This window comes from Callospermophilus lateralis, chromosome 13, assembly GCF_048772815.1.
Source record: "Callospermophilus lateralis isolate mCalLat2 chromosome 13, mCalLat2.hap1, whole genome shotgun sequence".
Lineage (NCBI taxonomy): Eukaryota > Metazoa > Chordata > Mammalia > Rodentia > Sciuridae > Callospermophilus > Callospermophilus lateralis.
In genome coordinates this window covers 23266308-23285418 of record NC_135317.1, presented here as the reverse complement: position 1 = coordinate 23285418, position 19111 = coordinate 23266308, and the positions used below count along the sequence as shown (strand labels likewise).

The 19111-nt window shown below is 46.7% G+C and overlaps 1 protein-coding gene across 1 annotated transcript; it reads right to left on the bottom strand.

Moving 5' to 3' along the window:
- Positions 1-15186: 15186 nt before the first annotated feature.
- Positions 15187-15636, bottom strand: LOC143379572 (calmodulin-like protein 3). Its single transcript, XM_076832170.1, has one exon. The coding sequence runs from the start codon at positions 15634-15636 to the stop codon at positions 15187-15189; it is 450 nt and encodes a 149-aa protein (XP_076688285.1).
- Positions 15637-19111: the final 3475 nt, after the last annotated feature.

Genomic DNA, 19111 nt, shown 5'->3' with positions numbered 1-19111 from the left:
TGCTCAGAGCCTGATGTTGGGGTGATAGAAAGGGTCTTTGTTCCATTTATCAGATCTATGGGCTCTTGACTTGGAAATCATGATTTTAATTATGGTGATACAATCGGAGAACACGTCTGCTTGAGTTTTCTCAAAGGCAGATCATAAAAAGCTTTCCTACTAGAAAACTGGGGAGAGAGAGAGAGAACTCGATGTAGGGTACATGATCCCCATGTTAGGACAGAAAGAGCAGCTCCTTGAATATCAAACTGACAATGGAGGAACTACCTGCCTCCCGTCCCCCCCTGGCAGCGATTGTTCTGTGACTTAGGAACCAGAGAGACTTATCTGGGAGAATGTAGCTCATGGTCTCTCATGAAGTTTCCATCAAGCTGTTACCTGGAGCCCGTGTCACCTGAGGGTGGGGATCCACCTCTAGGCTCACTCACGCGGTTGTAGGCAGACGTCAGTGATGTTTCCTAGAGCGAGTGATCTGAGAGCCCAAGACGGAAGCCGTAGTCTTTTACAATCAAATCTCAGAAGTTATACACTAGCATTTCTGTGGCCTTCTGTTTTTCACTGATCAACTCTGGTCCTTGTAGGAAGGGACAACAAAAGGATATGAATTCCAGGAGGCAGGGGGCAGGGGGACCATCTGGGAGGCTCCCTGCCGTAGACTTTAGCCCCTCCTACTCTGTCTATCCTTGTCAAGTTCATCAATAACCCTCATGTCACTAAATCCAGTGGCTCATTCTCAGTCTTCTTTTTATAAGACCCATCATGGTCCCTTCTGAAAACACTCTCTTTTCTTTCTTTTTTAAAATTTATTTTTTCTTTTTAATTATTTATGACATTAGAATGTACTTTGACGTGTCATACATACGTGGAGTATAACTTCCCATTCTTGTGGCTGTGGTATTACACTGTGGCATTACACTGGTTGTGTATTCTATGAACATAGGAAGGTCATGTCCCATTCATTCTACTGTCTTTCCCATTCCCATCTCCCCTCTGTTGCCTCCCTTCCCCCAATCTGGTGAACACCCCCGACTCACCCCCCACCCCTGTGCCTATTGTGAGTCAGCATCTGCATATCAGAAAGAACATTGGGCCTTTGTTTTTTTGGGGATTGGCTTATTTCACTTAGCATGGTTGTCTCTAGTTTAACCATTTATCTGCAAATGCCATAATTTCATTCTTCTTTATGGTTGAGTAATATGGTGTATATGTATTACATTTTCTTTATCCATTCATCTGTTGAAGGGAACCTAGGTTGGTTCCATAGCTTAGCTATTGTGAGTTGAGCTGCCATAAACATTGATGTGGCTGCATCTCAGTAGTGTGCTGATTTTAAGTCTTTTGGATATAAACCGAAGAGTGGGATAACTGGGTCAAATGATGGTTCCATTCTGAGTGTCCTGAGGAATCTCCATACTGCTTTCCAGAGTGGTTGCACCAATTTACAGTCCCACCAGCAATGTATGAGTGTGCCTTTTCCCCACATCCTGGCCAACATTTATTGTTATTTGTATTCCTGTTGATTGGCATTCTGACTGGAGTGAGATGGAATTCTCAGTGTAGTTTTATTTTATTTTATTTTTTTGTTGTAGTTGGACACAAGACCTATTTTTTACTAACTTGTTTTTATGTTGTGCTGAATATCGAACTCAGGGCCTCACACATGCTAGGTGAGCGCTCTACCACTGAGCCACAACCCCAGCCCTCAGTGTAGTTTTAATTTGCATTTCTCTAATGGCTGGTGATGTTGAACATTTTTTCATATAATTGTTGACCGATTGTATTTCTTTTTCTGTGAAGAAACACTCTCTTTCCTTGGTAGTAGGTTTGAATGTCCCCTCCAAAACTCACATTGAAATTGAATTGCCACGGTGATGGTATGAGGAGGTGGGACCTTTAAAAGGTGATAGGTAGTGGAAGTTTCATCCTCCTGAATGGATTAAGCTTGTTAAATCTTTTTTTTTTTTTTTTTTTGGTATTGGGGATTAAACTCGGGCACTCAACCACTGAGCCACATCCCCAGCCCTATTTTGTTTTGTTTTTAGAGACAGGGTCTCACTGAGTTGCTTAGTGCCTCACCATTGCTGAGGCTGGCTTTGAACTTGTGATCTTCCTGCTTCAGCCTCTGGGGCCATTGGGGTTATAGATGTGGGCCACTGGGCCAGGCAAGTTTGTTAATCCTTACGTGGATTTGTTATTGAGGGAGGGGTCAGTTATGGAGGGTTAGTTATGGATATAATCCCATGACAATACTTATAAAAATGATGTGTTTGGCTTGTTTTCCTCTCTTTGTCTTGCCCAAGCTTGCTTGCTGTTTTTCTGCATTATGATACAGCACTATTATCCAGCACCACATTCTTGTATTTCCTATCCTCCAATCATGAGTCAAATAAATTTCTATTGTTTATAAATTACCCAATCTCAGGCATTCTGTCATAGCAGCAGAAAGTGGACTGAGATTCTTGGCTTCCAGTACTTTCCTGGCTTAATTTTTCCTTTATCTTATCATCATCAATCTACCTTATGCTGTTCTTGCTAATTTACTTGCTATGCTAATTGTCTCACTCATATCTATGCTCCATGATATTTTTGTCAGTATTGTTTGCTCTTATAGTTATCATTGCAGCTGATCAGTGCCAAGCACATGGTAGGCCCTGAATTTCCCCAGGGAAATAAAGCATTTCCTCTAAAACTGTTCAGAATCAAAACTGAAATGGGAGGAAGGAATCATTTGGACAAGGTGAATTTTATTTACAATTTCAACTGGACCATACCTGGGAGTCTGTAAGTTCAGGATGAACTTGCTCCAGGTCTCCATGGCAAAGAAAACAGTGCTCAGCTGAGTCCTCATCCCTGACAGTGTGGCTTCTGGAGACCTTGATGCAGGAAGGTCTGTGCTCTCTGCGTTCTTACCAGGAAGACAAGCCTCACAGCACCTGGGGTGCCAGGACTTCTAACTCAAAGAGACCAAGGCAAACCATGTGTAATCCTAAGAGATTCTCTCAGCTTCCCTTACTCTTGGGTACAGGACGGGATGAGGTCTGGTGGTCCCTTAACTTTTTGAGATGATGAGTCTCTGCTATAGACTGAATGTTTATGTCTACCCAAATTCATATATTTTTTTCCACAACCCCCTCCATGTTGCTATTTGGAGTTAGAGCTGTAGGGAGGTAAGTTAGGTTACAAGAAGTCATAAGGAACAAGCTCTAACCCAACATGACTAATGTCCTTACAGGAAGAGACATCAAAGAGCTTCCTGGTCTCTCTGCCACCTGAGAACAAGGTGGGAAGATGACCATCAGCAAGCCAGGAAGAGAAGCTTCACCAGAACCTTGATCTTGGAGCCTCCAGCCTCCAGAACCATGAGAAAATTCATGTCCATGGTATTGAGTATGGCAGCCCAGGTGGAGTGAGACAGGCCTTGTTCCTCTCACAGCCACTCTGTCTAGACTGTGCATACACCCTGAATTCCATCTCCATCCAGGCCAGGATGTCTCCTTGCTCTCCTTGGAGGCCCTGGATAGTCCCTGAGGTCTGGCTCTGCTCTTGCCATCCTTCTTGAGATGCCCTCTCCCCTCTTTGTGCTTTTTAAGTTCACTCTCTCTCCTCTTTTGCAAAGCTGTGTCTGATTGCCCTGTGCTCTTCCTTCACTCGTCTGGAACATTTGTATTCAGCATCCTGCATTTTATTATTTACATGTCCCGTGCTTGTTTGCAGTGATGACTTTGGCTCCATAGACCCTGGAGAATTCGTTTCTTGATGACAAGGACTTTGCTTTGTCCTTCATAGCTCATCAAAGATGTCTGTAGTACTTGTTAACTGAGTGATAAGCATACAAGGTGTGAGTTTCTGTAGAAAGTCAGACAAAAACAGACAGAATTAAAGAGAAACACAAGAGTTAAGAGGAATCCCCAAACAACTGACTCAGGCTTCTCTTGTGTCTGAGATCCAGGGTGTACCAAGGACCGTCCCCTCGAGGGTACTGCCTGAGAACACAGACGCTGGAGGCCCTTGGTCAACTCCTGCTCTTTTGGCCTCGCTCCCTGTTCTGAAGCCCAAAGGGAAAAGGGTCCTTGAAGGCTTTTGTGCCACTGGAAGGAAAAACAACTTGCGATGAGGCTCTACCCCAAGATCAAATTCTTAAACAATTAATGAGCAAATGGGGGCAAACATGTCAGGCTGGAGTGGAGGCTGGGTTGTATTTGGAAAGAAGTGGAAGGCCCTGGGGAAAGAGGGAAAGAATCAGAGGACAAGAGCAGAAAGACATGAAGACAGGAGGGGAGAAAGACCCAGAAAGGGAGGGAGATCCAGATGTGGAGAGATGGTGGTGAAGGGTGCTGGGGGGTGGGGAGGAGGAGAAAGGAGAGGAAGGAAAGAGCCAAGAAGACACCTGGCAAAGCAGCTCTAAAAAGTCAAGCACGTAAGGAAATCAATAAGAATTCCAAGAGAGAACTGGAGACAGGACTAGAAATAGAAAACAGACAGCATGAAAAATCCAAACAGTCAGGGAAATGGGGGAGGCCCTTGGGGGAAAGAGAGGAGGTCAGACTTAAAAATAGAACCATTTGGCGTCACAACATCTTTTATTGGCGTTTATGAAGAAGCCTGATTGAAGCCCATGTTTATGAGTCTTGGATATATACCTTAGGCAACCTCGAGGGCTTGGAATCTAGTTGACAGACTTCTGTTTTTTCTCTGCAGGGAAAATTGCGAATCAAGGTTTGCAAAAGGCCTGAAGTAGACATTCACATCATCCAGCCATTCACCCAGACATGTATTGACCATGCTGAAAATTTACCTTGAGCTTCTGCATCAGGGTATCTTTTGGGGGACCCCTTCCAAGTCCCTGAAGGGGCTCATGATATGTTCATATACTTTTTTTTTTTTAATTTGCAAAATGATATATTTTAATTGCAATCAGTAAGATGGCTGCCCTTTCCTCTTCCTCTGTTTGTTCTCAGTCACTTAGTGGGCAAACTATCTCCAGCTGTCCTCGTACAGACATGACTTCAGGGGTATTTCTACCACCCTCTGGGTTCTGGCACAAGAGTCCAGACACACTGGTTTTATCGTCATGTGAACGCATCCCAGGGTACTAGGCCCCAGGGGAGAAGGGAAGCAGAATAGAAAAGAGTTCTGAAATACAAAGAGCCAGACACTGGGAAATTCTTACAGTTACCAGGTGTTGAAATAGGATTTAGTTCCCACCGAAGCCTAATCACAACTGAAATGAATGAATGAAATGCATATTGATATAAATATGTGATTGTCCACTTTCCAAACACCACTAATATAATTTTGTCTTCACTATAGCAAGAAAGGCTCTAAAAACAAACATCCCGTATGAGGGAACTCTCTTTTTCCCTGCAAAATGAGAATGTGAAAGGGACCGGATTCCAGGCTCCTCATGTCCCATATGCCATGTTGAAGTTTCTATGTTCTAGGTTAAAGAAATTTTCTTAACTGTTCTTTGGACTTTCCTGATGTCCTTTCAGCCTCTTAAACAGAGGGTTTCATTGTTGCAAAACCTCTTTGTGTGTTTTTGTTCTCTTTCCAGTGGAGACCTCTATTTGGCCACAGAACTAAAGTTTCCTCACAGGTTTTGGATTACAAATAGAGTCTTACTCTATCCCCTGGGTCTCCTCTGGGAACACCATCTTATTTTTAAAGTTGTGACTGTGCAGAACTGGGTTTTGCATAAAGCCACCAAAATTCCAGATAGACTGAAAATTTCCTTTTAAAATTAGATAGGGGAGTTTGAACCAGGGTTCTTATTTGGATAGCCTAGTTCTTGGAAATGCAGCTGGTGTCTCTTGTGATATTCTAAAAGAGCCTCTATGCATAAGTTCAAGCATTTGCTTGCTCAGCATTAGCCTCCATAGGGAGAACTTCCTATGCAGAGGGCTGCGTGAGGACTTTAGGAAATGCAAAGGTACTTTTTGTTTATCCTGGCATAATTCTTGTGCAGGTTAAATGTTCTCCAGTTTGTTTTTTTCCCTGTAGACATCTCCAAATCTGTGCTATTGTGAAATCCTTTCTCATATCTAGTCACAACTTTAACTGAAGACATTTTTGTTGTTGTCGTTGCTGTTTAAGACTATTTAGATTTTACTGGAGAAGAACAACTCTATCATTTTTTTCCCCTAATCTTCCCTTCTGAAATGAAAGACAGTGATCTAATCACCTTGAGGTATTTTCTTTTCCAAGCAACAGAGTCACTATCCTTCAAGGAGCTTTTGCCCGATCCGCCCTTTGGTGAAGGTGATAGGAATGGAAGTCGGGGCTGCAGGGGGAGAATTCAGGGTCTCCAACAGGTTGAGCGTACAGCCTGGGTTGTTAGGTCTCTCGTCACAGCTGGAAGAGTCCAGGGAATATTCTGGGACGTCGAGCCTGCTGTGAACATGGAGAACCGGCAGGGTGAGGGGGAACCAGGTACCGCTGAGCCCAGCCTGGCCTACCAGTGCTGCAGGTGGTGGGATGTGAAGTGTCATTTGGTCTCTGGGTTCTCTCAGAGTGGTCATCCACTCATTCAGGGTGCAATCCGACGATATCAGTGGTGAATTCTGGGGAAAAAAAAATCAAACAAATTGAACAAAGGAAAAGGCCAAAGTTGTATCAACAGGCTGGGTGGAAACAAACTCCAGCCCACCCATCTGCAAAGATCTGGCGTGAGGATGAAGGCTCTAAAGGAGACAGTCAGTCTGTGGAACTGAGTGTCCCCTGGGACAGGTCCTGCCCTGTGACTATGACGGTCAGCGGGATAGTTGTGTCTGAAAAGAAAATACAAGGCCCCTGATTCAAAAATTAAGAATTCCAAGAGAGTGACAGCAGAGCCTAAAGGCAGCTTGAGGTCTTCAGAGATGAGGCCCGTGAAGCTGGGTGAGCAGTAGAGGAACTTGCTCTGTGCTCTCCCGGGGTCGTCCATTCCCATGGCTCTCCAGATCTTCAACTTCAGACTTCTGACTGTTTACAAGTCCTATTACCTAAAAACCAATGAGACTAAAAATCAGATTTCTCATCTGGTCCTATGCCCTCTAACCATCAAACTAAAGTATAAACTTCTCTTTCTCAATCTTGCTTTCAGAGAAGGAGGAGGCCATTTTGCCATCTGCCCAAGTCCTTCTGGCTTTCTCCCTCCCCAATTTCCATGCCAAATTCTAGCTCTTGGTATTTTTAACCCATTTCCCTCTTTCTGCCATTGTTCACCCCCGTCATCCTAAACCCTGTGCCTCTTCTTGTATTATCTGTCATCCAGGTCTCCTAACTAGTCTCTGTCTCTGACCTTCTCTTCCAATGGCTGCCAGCATGTTTTCTCTTTCCCCCCAAATCAACCCCCTGATGTGACAGTCGCCCATGACTCTCCATTGCCAGTATGGAGCCCAGAGCCCTCAGAATGTCTGTGAAGCTCTTCACCACCTCATGTGTGCCCACCTTTCCGTTGTCATCTCTAACACCTGTAGCCAGAACGCGCTGGGCTGCTCCATTCATCCCATCAGGCCTGTTTGGAACAGGGACTCAAAGCCAGGTCTAGGCTGTGCGTTCTGTCATGAAGGTGACTAGCTCCGGGAGTTCATGGCTTGCGGGGAGGAAGATGGCAGAGGAGATATCATGGTAATGTAATGAGGTGAGTGCTTGGGGTTACAGAAATGCAGCCTCAGAGGGTTATGGGGACAGGGAGACGGTCTCCAACCTGGGGGTGAGGGCAGGGGGGATTGGAAAGCCTGAGAGGTTTTCTAAAACCTTCAGCCTTGGAACTGGATCCCTAGGGATGTGTGGGAGGTGGCCACCCAAAAAGGAACCAAAGGACATTTTGCCTCTTCGTGCCTCTGGGAATTTTCACATACTATTGTTTTTGCCTGGGTCACCCCTCCCCATCATCTGCCTGGGTGCTTTCAAGACATGACTGGAGGGGTACCTCTATGGGAAGTCTTTCTAGGTACCCATTCTGCCCCCCTTTACCCACTAAACTGATGACAGAGTCTCCTCCTCTGCTTCAGGCCATTTTCCATTCTTCTTGCAGTGCCTTATAATTATTGTCTACGATCTTCCTCTTATCACTTGTCTTATTCACCTTTGTGTCCCCTAAAGTCTAGCACACGTGTGTACACACAGTATTTAATAATATTTGTCCACCAGCTTTATTCTCACAAGTGCTGTATTCACAACAGAGAGGTGAGGTCCCTTTGCCTTCAAGGTTGGTCACACGGTGCTTGGGGTCTGGGACCCATCAGCAAAACAGATTTTGTAAAGCTGACACATGTCAAGAGCTGAGCTGCTAGGGTGGTGAGGGACTGAGCACGTGTCATGTGGGAAACTCTTGAGGGACTAAACGCTGCTTGGCCTGGAGAGGAGAGAAAGCAGTGTGAGCCCCGATGGAATTGGCAAACTCCTGAGGCACTAACACGGGGAGAGGGGCTGCTTTTCTTTTCCGGCATTCTGGATTCCATCTAGAATGTAGAAAGAAGAAGAAAAAGGCCAATGTGTGAAGTCCTATGGAGGCACACTTCAGATCCATCCAAAGAAACATTTTCCAAGGATGAGAAGGATCCAACCTTTTCACAATTAGTTTTGAACTCCTTACAATGGTCACATTGAAAGAAATGTAGATTAGCCATCTCTCAAGGATATTGCTGCTGTTAGGCCTTGCATCCTGGGGGAAATTGGGAGAGTGACATTTTCCAAGGCTGTTCAAATGCAAGATTCTACAAGTCTGCATGTTTTTTACAATGTTGCTCAAATCCAAGATTCTACAAGCCTAGATTTTTATCCTGACCTGATTTTCATCCACCCTCAGGCTCTGTGTTAATAATGTCAAGTTGTCATTCTGCATAAGGAAGAAAGAAGACAGCCCAAACTGCCAAGCGTGGTGCCACTGTGCCCTGCTATGCAGACTCAAATGACTCTTTGCTTCCTCAGAAGTGCTGAGTGTGGGAGAGGGCAAATGTTCTCAAGGGCACTAAGCTGGTCCTCTGCAGGACCAGGCTTTGAATACCAACTGCAAGTCCAGAGTCTGGGAAGTCGCATCAGAACTGCCACAAGATCTTCCCTGTGTAGCAGGGATTCATTCCCTCCTTCTTCTGTTTGCATTTGGCTCTAGAGGGCATGATTTCCTGCAATCAGAACTGGACTAGGAGAAGGGACAGTTCTGGAACAAGTTCCTAGCTACCCTCCTGGGCCTCAGAGTAAGGAGACAGGCTGTGACTACCTTGAAACTCCCCTTGGAGTGAAAGCAATTAGCTTGCTGGGGTTGTCTTAGCAAAGTGCCACAGACATGGAGTATTAAAAACACAGACGCGTGTTGTCTTATAGGACTGGAGTCTGGAAGTTCAAGATCAAGGTGTTGGAGAAGGTTGTTTCCTTCTGAGGGATGAGAGGGAGACTCTGTCCCGGGCCCTTCTCCTTGGCTTATAGGTGGCTATCTTCTCACATTTTCACATTGTCTTCCTATATGTGTGTTTGTCCAAAATTTCCTCATCTTGTAAGGACACTAGTCATATTGGATTAGGGCGAATTCTAATTACCTAATTTAAACTTGACTACATCTGTAAAGACCATCATCTCCAAACATTATATTCTGTGCTATTGGTAATTTAGGACTCCAAAGTGTGAACTTTGAGGAAACATTATTCAGTCCATAATAGGGGATGTATCTCTTTCTAATGGCCCATGATGTGGGCCCCCTGGTATAAGTTTGGGTGAGAGGCAGAGTCCTGCTACAGAGACTGAGAAGCCCAGACAGATCCCAGCTGCTCGGCAACAATGACTGACAAGGGCTTCACCCTGCTTTGTCCAGACAGACCCACAGCATGGGACTGTGAGTAGATTGGGATCTACTGTCACAAAGATGTGGGCCACTGCAGGGTTCTCACCAACCTCCTGTGCCAGGGCAAGGGGGCCGATGAGACGAGCTGTCCTCTGCAGGGAGGGACAGCTTGACAATACCGGCTCTGCCGTTACCCTGAACTCTGAAACAGTGGTCCTCATGGCTCCTGGGTTTCCCAGCATTGATCATCTTCTTTACTCTAGGTCCTGTGTCCCCAGACATTCTTCCTGGCAGCTGCTCCCCACTTCCAGGCCTTCCCTGTGCAGGGCTCGGTTGAGGCCTGGCTTCCAGCCCTCGCCACCTCTGTTAGATGGGCCACTCTCAGTCTCGGGCTACTTGCTCTGAGAGCTTTGCTTTGGTACAGTGGGAGGGATGTGAGTTTTGGAGCCGGTCAGATGCAGGGTGGAACTCTACTAGATGAATGAGCTTAGGGGGTTTACTTAAAATCCTGAATTCTTAATCTTCTCTTCTCTAATTCGAGTTAATAAAAGTAGCTGCCAGGCGTACTTGTCTCTAATGTGAGTTAATAAAGGTAGCTGCCAGGTGAACTTGTTTTGAGTATTAAATGAGCAAATGCAACTTGTAGTAAGCACTCCATGTTAGTGTGGGTTCAGCTTCTCTTGTGGGAGACCTTTAGACCAGAGTCTTAAGGTCACACTGGGCTGTAGATGAGACCAGCTGGTGACTATGGGAGGTGAGCTTCACCCATGGGCTGTAGGGCTGCCTGTGGTTGGTCTCCTGGGACTGTTCCTTGGAGTCAAGTTCCCTCCAGGTGTGCATGGCAGTCTTGGGCACCATGCAGAATGATCTGGATCCACCAATGGCTAGGCCTTCAGGTATTCCCTCCTGTGTAGCAAGTACCCTGATTCTTTCCCCTCCTGGGTAGTTCTGGGTGCACAAAAGAGGGAAAGGACTTGGAGAGGATGTTTAGGGAACACTGATTGTTATCCTCTGGCTATGGAGACCCTCATTCCCAGGTCTATCTCAACCTTCCCTGAACTTTGAGGAAGGTGCTCCATCTCACCTAGCACCTAGCACCTAGCACCTAGCACCCAGCACTTAGCCTTGTAGATGGTGAGAGGATCTCAGGGGACTTCTTCATGGTGACTCCAGGCCCAGCTCCCTTGTCTTCCCTTGCTCAGGCCAGACTCCTAATCTAAGGACCTGTTGCTATAGAAACAGCCACCAGAATGAAGGTGATGGGGAGGTTGGTATGTGGGTTGGGCCCAGACCTTTCTCAGAGACAATTTTTTATTTTGTCTTTTTTTTTTCTTTCTTTCTTTTTGGTGGAAAAACAGCACAAATTACCCACTACTTCATTTGCAGTCATAGCCCACATGTGAGTTTTGATGTTACATTTCTCCAGTGGGAACCTTGGATCATTTTTAGCTGTCTGGCTCTGGGAGCCTTTGAACAGGCCCCTGGAATCTGTAAGGAAAAACAGGAGCCAGTGGGGATGGGCTGAGGTTGATTTAAAAGTGGAAACGTGGGAGTCAGAAGCATGCTTTATATAGTTTGGGAGGGCAGGAGCCCTGAATCCTGATTTATGAGGGAGCCCCATGAAACTGGAGGTAATATTTATAAATTCCTTCCTCCAAGGATGCATGGAATGCCCTTCAGAGCTGCAGTTAGATGGTACTTTTTTTGGGGAAGGAGGGAGGTTGTTTAAATTCAATTATTCAATGACTGAAAGCAAAGGGAAATGTTAGGGAACTAAGTTGGAGTCCCAGAAAAACACAGGGCTGCATTCCTCTCTTGCATCCTGCATATCGGTGACTATTTATTGTCTTCCCACTGCTCCAGCCTCCGGCAACTCCCCTGCCCTTACTCAACAGGCAAGAAAACACCCCCAGTCATGGTGATCCCATTTTACAAATAAAAACATCTGTCTTGGCGTCTGAGGACAGGCCAGATTTTTTGGAGGTCAGGCCAGGATGAGGAAGAAAGAAAAAGAAGATAAAGTGTGTGTGTGTGCGTGTGTCAGGGCATGAGGTGCTGAGGACAGGCACATGTGCCCCAGGTGGCCCTGGATCTTGAGGCTGTTGTGTGATGGGACACATTGCCCTGGGGGAAAACTCAGTCAGAATGACTGACACCCACCTAGGGAGTTGGCACTGCCAGCCCCATGAAAAGATCACACATACACTGTGGATTTTGGACCCACTGGCCTGTGCAGGGGACCCTTAGGACATCACCTTTCTCATGGTGGGTAGGGGAAAGAATGAAAAAGCAGCAGCCCAGGCATTGGGGGTACCGCTCCGTGGTAGAAGGCTTGCCTGGCAGGCCCTGGCTTCCATCCCCAGCACCAGGAAAAAAAAAAAAATAGCAGTCCAATTGTGTCTCCCTCTTGGCCTGGCATTCCTGTCCTGATCCCAGTAGGTTCAGAGAGGGGTCCAGCCATGTGCCTGAGCAGGAGGAACTCACCATGACTAGATGGCCCTGCTTCCTTGAGAAGCACAAGATATTGTTTTAAAATTGTGTAAGAATAAACACCAAGGGAAGGAGGGCCACGTTCAACTTTGCAGTGGGCCCAGCTTTGGCCTTTCTGCTCCAGAGTTTCCATGGAAGAAAGAAGTGAGCCCGTTTATTACCACTCTGCTTCCGAGGGACCCACTGCAGGGAGGATCAGGGGCTGTTAACTCAGCTGAGGGCAATTGGGGGCCCCGGGGCCCCTCCATTTCATCGGGGCCCCTCCATTTCATCTGCTAGCTCCTGCCCAGACATGTGGAAGGATCGTGAGTCCTGCAAAACGTGTGCATGCATGGTCTCAGGTGGTGCATGAGATCATGAAAACATGAAAAGAAGACAAATGTCAGTTAAATTACAGGGAGGTTGGGAGGGAGACCAAAAAAAAAAAAAAAAGAAACAACAACAAAACACCTTTACATTTTATATCCTCATCCCCTTCTAGCCAAAGCTTTGGCAGTGAGTGGGTCCTGATGCTTAGAAGGGCTTCTTTAAGCCTATACCTTGAAAGAAGGGGATTCAAGCCACACCTCCAGCCAGGTCCTCTACAGGGGCTAGAGAGACCACGGGAGACATCTGTTTCTGTAGTTACTGTAGGAATTTAGGAGATGAAGATGCTGAGATGTGAGTTGTGCTTGCTCCTAGAGGGGATGTCCTGTTCCTTTTAGTAGATGGCTCTGTAGTTCACATTCAAACCTTCCCTTGGCTCTTCTGCCGTCCCACCCCCAAGGGAACCATTATCCAGTGACCTCTGGGCTCTCTACTACCTCTCTTACAGAAGATCTACAACCAGCCCTGACTCTTGAAGGTGTCAGGAAGGTTAGTGTGCTGGCCATGCCTAAAAGTTCTGTTCCCCTGGCAGGAAGATTTACAATCACCTGTACCAGGGCTGGTTTTTACCGGAGAACCTACTATCCAGTGAATCCTCAGAAACCAAGCCCCAAAGTGTCATGAGAGAGTCTGATCCTGCATTTCTCTGGAAGAACACTATAAGCCTCAGAGAGTGCCAATATGGGAAGGGGCCTTAGCATTAATGGTGGTAGTAATTGTCATTTATTAACCACCTACTGCATGTCAAGAATACCAATCCTCATCTTCACAAATGCTAGAGAGAAGTATTCTTGCAATCATCACAGTGGAGGCCCAGGCCAAGGCATGAGTGGCTGGGTAGAACAGTGGTCAGGGCACAGGTTTGCATTCAAATCCCAGCTCCCTCTGTCATTTACTCACCAGCTGCGGGACATGGCACTGATTTTTAGTTCCTTGTGTCTCAGCTTCCTCATTTGTAAGAGAAGCAGCTGCTCTCTGGTTGTGGGTTACTATGCAGACCAAATCCTCATGTTCAGGAAGGACTGCATGAGGGGCCTGTCATCATGGGGGGACACAGCCACACATTTTGATAGCAAGGCCAGCATTGGAATCTCAGGCTGTTCAGTGCCAGAATTCAGGTTCTTTGATTCTGAACAAAGGAAGAAGGGGGTGAAGTTGGGGAGAGGTGGGAGGTTTGGGAGAGAAGGGACTTATCCAAAATTGATCATTTCTTATGATCCCAGTTAAGTGTCCACTCCCTTTGGAACTAAAGTGACATCTCTGGATGATCTGATCCTATTTCTGGGCGGGGCTGGTGTGGACAGGATGGACCCTTTCTGAGAGGTTTCCCACCATGTGTGTTGGAGACCTGTCTCAGTTAGCACCCCTACCCTACCCCTTGCCGGCTTCTAACCATGGGTGCTTTCCCACAGCCACAGTGACGGCAGGAGAAGCTCCTTCCTGCTGTGATCCATCAGGCTTCTAGGAGCTCCACCTGAGTTTCTAACTGCGCATTTCTACCAACTTATCCACTCTATTGAAAGTGAGTATTTTTCAAAAGATCACATACCTGCAACCCCAATGACTCTGGAGGCCAGGGCAGGAGGATCACTGCCTGTCTCAAAATTAAAAGAACTGAGGATATAGCTCAGTGGTGGAGTGCCCCTGGATTCAATCCCCATTTTGGCGGTGGGTGGGGCGGGGGGGGGAGTAAATATTCAAGATACACCATATCTAGGCTTCTCTCTTTTTACTATACACATCAGTACAGGAATTCATTGCATTTCCATAAAAGCACAAATTTTATGGCTTATGTCCTGGACTTACCAAGGATCATTTCAACTGGAAGAAAAAAGGAAACCAAATAGGAACATGGCATCGTATTTATTTGCCTGCAGCTTCCCTCTCCCTTTCAGTCAAATTTCCCTCTTTCCAGATGAATTGTGACAACTGACGCCAGTTTTACTCCCAGCTTCAAAAGACGAATCACAGAAGTTTGGCGAAGACAGAATGGAACAAGCAAGTGCCGTTTTTGTGGAAGGGCAGTGATGTTTTTCAGAAGACTGGGCCTCTGTCATCCAAGTCCCCGTCACCACTCTTCAATCCATGGCCAAGACGTCTCCCCAATCCAACAGCAGATGAAGTCTTCTGTCCAAGATGCTCCAGGAATTCTGGCATGGACTGAGGGCTATAATCCCCCCGGTCCCCGTGTTGGACACCTGTTAGGGATCCTGCCCTCAGATGTCACCAGGCCCATCCTGGCAGATGGCAGAGTCAGGAAACATTTACTGGTCCTTTGGTTCACTTTGGTGCAGAAGCAGGTTTTTCTGCTTCTGCTCCTGAGTGGTGGCAGCATTTTATGCTTGGCTTGGCTTGAGGGTGTTCTGCATCCTGCTGTGTGAGCAGGTGAGCAGTTGGCAGAAAAGGAGGTGCAGAAAGGTCGATGGAATCCACTTCTCCCCAAAGCAGCATTGCCCAGAGGAAGCTGGGGACGGAGCTTAAGCTGGGGACTCAAGCTTAAGGCCTGAGTGAGGTTCTTGCTGCAGTAAGAGGTGGCCTCTGCCCAGCCAGGTGGGCAGCCTAGGAGCCCCTCACTTGGACACCAGCATGCGCACAAACTCCTCGTAGTTCACTTGCCCATCTCCGTCGGTGTCTGCTGCCCGGATCATCTCCTCCACCTCCTCATCGCTCAGCTTCTCCCCCAGTCTGGTCATCACGTGCCTCAGCTCGGCTGCGCTGACATAGCCGTTGCCGTCCTTGTCGAACACGCGGAAGGCCTCCCGGATCTCCTCCTCGCTGTCCGTGTCTTTCATCTTCCTGGCCATCATGCCCAGGAACTCGGGGAAGTCCACCGTGCCATTTCCATCCCGGTCGATCTCGTTCACCATGCCCTGGAGCTCAGCCTCTGTGGGGTTCTGGCCCAGGGACCGCATGACGGTGCCCAGCTCCTGGGTGGTAATGCAGCCATCCCCGTCCTTGTCAAACAGAGAGAAGGCTTCCTTGAACTCGGCAATTTGCTCCTCAGTCAGCTGGTTGGCCATGCTGGCAGGGCAGGGGTGGCTGGGCTCCTGAGCTTGGGCGGCAGGCAGGGCTCTTCTTCCCAGCCTGGAAGGACAGGTGGAGATCCCAAGGGGCGGCTGCCTGTCTGGCTTTCTAGCCTCAGCTTGAATTGCTGGAGCTTAAGAAGCAGTATGGTCCTCCCCCATCCTTGGCCTGGCGGGATTAGGCTGCCATTCACAGACACCCCCGCCCCTGCGGTTGCCTGAAGGCCGGGTCCTGTTTAGACAGGAGGCCAGGAGCAGCAACCAGGCTGGCCTGCTAATTGAGCTGACGCCAAGCCCTGTGTGAAAGGCAGGCAGTTTTCCACCCTGACATCAGCAGGGCCCACAGGAGTCAGCAGTAAGAATGCCTCCCATCCAGGTGTGGGGGACAGACAACCTGCAGAGAAGTTAGTCCAGCTTTCGCCTTTGTACATTTTCCTCTTTCCCTTTGTTTTCCCAGCCGTCCACCTGTTGCCCTATCTTCTGCATTTCACGCAATAAAATCAACAGCCATCACCCCTTTCCCCTTCAGCTGAAGGTTTTTACAGGATGAAAAGCAGACTTCGTCATTACTGATAAGGACTTCCTTTCCTTGTCTTTGGTTTCCAGAGCCTTGGAGATCTCGAAGGGTTGTCAGAGGATAAAGCCTTTTTCTTTGCGTAAAAGTAATATTTTCTTGTCTTTGGAATAGACAGGATCGGAGAAGGATTTCCTCCAGCCCATTCACTCATTCATTCACGGGTATATATTAAGTTTCCTCTGTGCGCACGTGCTATTCTAGAAACTGAAAATACGGTGTGAACAGGGCAAGCCACGCCTGGCCCTCATGATGTCCATGTTCTGAGAGACAGAGTTAGCAAGCAAAGGGACAGAGGAACCCAAGCTAGGTCAGTAGAAAGTTTTGATTAATACTATGAAGGCAATGAAAGGTGATAATGGAGAAGACACCAGGAGTCCCCTCCCTCCTTGTGGTTAAGGATAGCCCCTCTGCAGAAAGGCACATGAGGGTGACCCTGGAGCAGGGAAAGGCATGGTGTGGACAAAAGACAGAAAGATGGACAGTGTGGTTACAGTCTAATGAGGTGGGGCAGGAGGATAGAGCAGGGAGACATTTCAGGACTATATTCTCAATTTATGGACACCTGAGGAGGCTTTCAGAAAGAGCTTGTCTGAGTCCTGGTGGAGCCAGAGACAGACAGGCATCTCTAAGAGCAGACAGACCAAGAAGGGTGTTCACCAGGCACACGGACTTGGCTGCCATCTCTAGGGCCTCTGGAGAAGGGAATCCAGGAAATCCCAACAGGGAGGGAAGCATAGAGCTGGCCCTTTCTTTATTCTGGGGCTAGATGTGTAGACATGGGGACTGGGGTCTGTGTGGGAAAGAAATCCTATTTATGAGAACCTAGATCTACTGAGGAAGGAATATGGCAGGACGATAGCTTGGATTTTAATTTTTTCCTCTCTGAATTGACACCCCTTCTGCATTTAAGTATTTATGATACTAATTCTTCCTTTATTCAATTCTTCCTTTATTCAACTCTGTTCTTCCTTGACTGGAGCAGTTTGTGGTGGGGAGGAAGTAGAAGTTACCTCCAAGGTCATTTCCTGCCTACCTGAAGCTTCCCACAAAGCCCAGGTCCTAAGGGTTGGGGCAGGAGGAGGAAGGAGGATCTATCCTGGGAGAAACAGGGAGGTTGAAGAATTTCCTCACCCCATGGAAGCTTTTCCTTGAGAAGAGAGGCTTGCAGGACCTCAGGGCAGCAGGACCCAGGGATGCGGCCATCATGAGAAGAAATGAGAAAATGAAGGGTATCTCAGAAGCCACTCCTGTGGACGGCGGACCAGAGTGAATAGTCCTCTCCTTCCCCACTACAAAATGTTTGGTGGGATGGGGATGGGGTGCTGGCCAGGAATTCCTGAGGTTTTATTTCTCTGCCATATTGATAAGAAAGGGGCTGAAAGTTAAAAACAAACAAACAAACAAACAAACACCAAAACCCAAAACACAAACAGTTGACTTGGAGATGATAATTAGGTACCATTTTTGTTTGTTAGCTGAAAGCCATACTCTCTACACAGATGTGGCTCTTGACAGGGCTTTGTTCCTGGTAGTGCCATCACCCATCAAACACTCTGGGGGAGCTCTACCTCTCTTTTGTGGTGGGAGACTCAGGCAAAGGCTGCGCTCATGTCTTGCCTGCGCTCATGTCTTGCCTGCTGTCACCCAGTCAAACGTTTAGCCAGGACCATACAACCCTCCTGAAGCCCAGGCATTAGAATTTAGATTCTGAATGCTTTTTAAAAATATTTAAATATCTCCAATCTAAATCACTCAACTATCCAAAAATAGAGGAGAGTAACCTATAAAATAATAAAAAGGCAGCAGGAGGTGGCAAGGTGGCACCACTTGGCATGTGGCCAGCAGTCTCCTGGAGAAGCAAGGGTTGGAATCACTGGAAAACCCGTGGCTGAGAGAGTCCCGTGGTGGACGAGGACAGGGTGATGCTCATCTCTCCTTCTTGCTTCCCCTGCCACTAAGCTGAGAGGCCAACAAATGCCACCGGTTTCTGGGTCATGGTTTTGTTGCCAAAAACATCAAGGCTTTCTTAAATGTGTTTTTCAAAAAGGCACACTGAAAAAGAACTGAATAAAGGATGTCAAACAGAGCCCCTTAGTGCACATGACTCACAAAGGGCTACCTTGGCACCGTCCAAATGGTTGCAACTCCCAAGTTGGGAAACTGTGTCAAATGCAACATTTCCTATGTCACGGCTTCGTTCCCTCTCTGCAGCCTCTCACCCAATACACTCATTTCCTTCCCTGAAGAATATATATATATATATATTTATTTATTTTAGGTCTGAGAACCCGTTTAAATATTTAAAAGTTATTGAGGGCTCCAAAGAATTTGTGTCTGTGTGGGGTCTATGTATCACTATTTATTACATTTGAAATTAAAACTGAGAAATGTTTAAATATTTAAATGCATTATATATTTATAACTCTAAAGATGGAGATTAAAATCTATGAGTTATTCACATGAATAGCATTTTTGTGGAAAAAAATAAATTGTAATTTCCAAGATGAAGAATAGGGGAGTGCCATTCTAAAAAGTAGTTTTGCAAATCTCTTTGATGTCTGGCTTTATAGAGACTTATGAATGTCTGTACCCAATCTTGTCAAATTTTTGTTTTGAAGTATATGATTGTATACTTCACACAGACGTGCAGTTGAGAGAAAAGGGAGTTTAAAGGTCTTTTTTTTTTCAGAAAAGTAGACATTCTTCGTTGATGCCACATCTTGAGGGCTTCTTGAAGGTTACTTGTATCATGGAATCTGAGACCATATCAATGAAATTTTCATACTGCTACATTAAACTCCATTGTGTTCTCCTGAACTTTGAAAGGATATTTTACCTGTGTGTGGTTTTCTAATGCCATGCACTGGTCCCTTGGAAAATATTGGTTCACTGGTT